At 34.1% G+C, this 3,800-nt stretch overlaps 1 protein-coding gene across 1 annotated transcript in view; it reads left to right on the top strand.

The window, feature by feature from the left end:
• Positions 1 to 2,460: 2,460 nt before the first annotated feature.
• LOC107292208 (carboxymethylenebutenolidase homolog) overlaps positions 2,461 to 3,800 on the top strand; it is an 8,784-nt gene continuing 7,444 nt past the window's right edge. The window contains exon 1 of the mRNA XM_015821279.1: positions 2,461 to 2,675. Coding sequence (XP_015676765.1) covers positions 2,461 to 2,675 — 215 coding nt within the window. The remainder of the gene's footprint in view (positions 2,676 to 3,800) is intronic.

Below are 3,800 nucleotides of genomic sequence, written 5' to 3'. Positions count from 1 at the left end.
AAAGACAGCTGCTGAATGCAGTAAGATATAGAATGTGAATAAAGGGTATATGAGATAAATTGAATGCTTAAGTGAGATCTAAATTAAGATATGTGATATTGCCTTGATATTGTAATGTATTTATGGAGAACCATATAAGGATCCTTATTGTGACAGAAATATGTTAACAGCAGGTATAAATACTTTGGATATGGATGATGCCTTTTTACTGGTGAAGAGACATTCCAAATCATTTACAGTGAATGTTAGATAAAATGCATGATACAATGAGGATTATGGATTTGAAAGATAATATTACAAAGATCAAGAATGTGTGTGACAGGGGTAATAAAAAGAAAAATTATGGGATATATAGAAACAGTGAAAATTTGAGCAAGAAGTCAAAATTGTGAACCTTGATAGAATGTTTACTAACGGTGAGGAAATGTTTAAAATGTGCAAATCCTGCTAGAAAGGTAATTGATAACATATGGTTGCAAGGAATGAAGTCAAAAGAAGTGAAAATGGGTGAGCATATGAGTTTGCTTCTTTCTACTTTGTAATCATAAAAGGCAACAAGGCATGTAAAATGTACAAAAGTATGTTGAATATGGTAGGAATGAATTGCTGAAGAAGTGGATGTGAAGAAGAAAGTGGGTCAGCATTAAATGCATGAAGATGGAATGTGGATTGATGAAAAAGTGAGTGAACCATTCCAAAGAAGTATACTGAGAGATGATTTGAACAGATCAAAAAGGAAACAAACTTGAAAACAAAAAGGATAAGTGAATGGGTGGAGAGGAAGGGAAAGACTGAGAATGTAGGGCTTGTATGAAATTGATTCAGAAAGAGAGACATGAGACATTTAAAGAATAAATGGGAATGAAGTGACGTGGCAAGAGCAAGGATAGTTTACAAAGTTAAGAAATAAAGAAGACCCTCTTATTCTGCTCATCCAATAAAAGATTCTTTGTCTAACTACTTAGAGAGTTTTATCCAGGCTAAGTGATAGTAAAACTGAAGATCTTTAACAACATTTACCCTAAAAGGAAATAAAAGTTCTGAAGAAATATAAATGGGATTAATGATAAATTAGCCAGCAGCAAATTTTCAAAGAAGCAAGTCAGGTAGAATGGGGATTCATAATAAAATTCTACATAATTTGATTGAAAGCTTTGAGATGGAAATTGTTGCAGTTAAGACTGAACTGGGGACCAAAAACTAAAAGACTTCACCTGTTAACATTACATAATTTAATAGCAAGTGAGAATGAGATACTTCTGTTACAGCTGGAGGATTTAATGTTTGCATTGGCCTTTTGGGCCTGAGCAATGTTGGGGGAAAACATTGAAAAGGGAACTCCTGAATTTCAATCCTATTTGTGACTTACAGTACAAGTTTTCTCTCCAGTCTCAAGATGAGGTTTGTTTTCTCTACTCAAGCAAGACACTAGAGTATTTCAGGCTCCAAAATGTATTCTAGGTTTGCAAAGCCAGGTCAAGCAAACATAGATATGTTCAGCAACATTCTATAGGCAAAAGCATGTATAGGAAAAACAAAGGTCATCAATGTCTAGGGATATGATTACTACAAGGAAACTCAAAGTCAAAGGTAAGTGGGTCTGATTTGTGTTATGAAATACCTTTGAATAACAGTCAAGCTCACTTCTTGCATGTGGTTCTGACAGAGTATACAATGAAAAACTACTTCCTCTGTAGATGCATATTTCCTATTAAAGTTTGTACTCTATGTCTAGGAGCTCCAATCTATAATACCTATTAATATTAAAATTGCTTAAGATCTTTTACTGAACAGCCTTCATGAGTCTGACGTGCCTGGTAAGTTGAGAGCTAAAAGTGGCCTCTTAGATATTTAAAAGTCTTTACCTTGTTCTCACATGGAAGCAGGTGACTGTCCATTTATGCCGAGAGTTGCTTAGTAGAAGCAGTTTTGTTTTAAGCTGTGCAGAGGTGATCACATTTCTCTACCTCTACCTCTCTATATAGTTTAGTCAAGTAACATTAACCTTCACAAAACTCAGCTTACTTCTATCTGCATTTCTAACAAATAAAGCTATTTTTTAAAAAACAAATCCTACCGATTGTGGCATCCTTCACTTAAATTTTCTTCACACAATATCCAGAAATGATAAATCTTGTCTGTCTCTTTCTCATTAAGACACTCAACATATATCTTGTATTACCATAATCCCATGTGACTCAAAGATGATAGTAAGACACAATTGAAAAATAAATCAGGTTTTGGATGTTTGGTTTGGTTTGGATGTTTAATTCTAAATACATTACTGTAGCTATTAAATTATTGGTAAATTAGTGTAATGATCTGTCTCAGGACATATGTGTAGTTCCATTTTTAAATCTGTAAATTACAGAATATATGCATGCACCCGTCATCTGCAGAGAATAGCATCTATAGACACGCTAAAGAATTGTCTCCCAGATGTTCCTTTACATTTTACAGATGGCAGATAAGCCTAAATTTTGTCCATGTGACCTTGGAGATGTGTTTGATTATCAACCTCTTGGACAAGAAGTATCAATTGAGCATATTAAGGCCTATGTAAAGAAGCCCTCTTTCCAGACCGATGCAGCTGTAATTGTGATTCATGATATATTTGGATGGCAACTCCCAAATACTAGATATATTGCTGATTTGGTTGCTTCCAATGGATACATGTAAGAAATGAACTTTATTTTTTCTCCATCATATTCTTTTTTCCTTTATGTAGTTGTGATTCTTAAATCAAGGTGCCTTCTAATTTATCCATTTATATGTAGTTTGTATGTCCAAGCTTATATATATATATATATGTAATGGAAAAGATATGTAGAATTATTGCACAGCATATGAAATACAACACGATAACAATAATTTGTATATTAATTTACCTGGAACTGATTTACTTGGTGATTGTTAATAATAATAATAATAATAACAACAACAATAATAATAATAATAGTTGGAAAGGACCTTTGAGATATTCTAGTACAACCCTATACCATTTCAGACAAATAGTTGTCCAGTCTCTTCTTAAAAACGTTCAGTGTTGGAGCATTCACAGCTTCTGGAGGCAGATTGTTCCACTGATTAATTATTCTAACTGTCAGGAAATTTCTCCTTAGTTCTAGGTTGCTTCTCTCTTTGATTAGTTTCCATCCATTGCTTCTTGTCTTGCCTTCAGGTGCTTTAGAGAATAGCTTGACTCCCTCTTCTTTGTGGCAACCCCTGAGATATTGGAACACTGCTATCATGTCCCCCCTCGTCCTTCTCTTCATTAAACTATAAAATAAAGCCTATTTGGAAATGGACAATAACTTGATTGATTGACTGATTATCAGTTATCAATTCAGTAAGCTAATATTTAGATGCAAAGGGCAACTAATACTATGCATGACAACTTATATAGGATAGGTGTTCACATTTGCATTTAGAAGCAGGTATTATCCAGCCTGGCATTTTATCTGTTGGTTATCCTGTTCCTCTAGATCTTTGGGATGATTTTCCATACAGGAAATTTTCTCTTTGTATGCACTATAGTGAAATCAAGAACGTTGTTGGCATAGGTTAGTTATGCAACTTATAGGCATGCATCAGCATTCACAGATCAACCACTACACAAATCATGTATTTTAACCTAATGACAATAATATAGTTTCTGCTTCTATCATGAAAGCATGTTGTGAATATGGGATCAGGCTTTATTTATTTATTTGCTAGTCATTCAATTTAAGAACTCTCATTGTTTAAGACAGGTTGTCTTAAACCAGGCATGTCCAAAGTCCGGCCCGCGGGCCATTTGC

The sequence above is a fragment of the Protobothrops mucrosquamatus genome, unplaced genomic scaffold (genome assembly GCF_001527695.2).
Source record: "Protobothrops mucrosquamatus isolate PMUCROS unplaced genomic scaffold, P.Mucros_1.0 scaffold1295, whole genome shotgun sequence".
Classification (NCBI taxonomy): domain Eukaryota; kingdom Metazoa; phylum Chordata; class Lepidosauria; order Squamata; family Viperidae; genus Protobothrops; species Protobothrops mucrosquamatus.
Note: the sequence above shows the minus strand (reverse complement) of the source record. Positions and strands in the feature narration are given on the sequence as shown.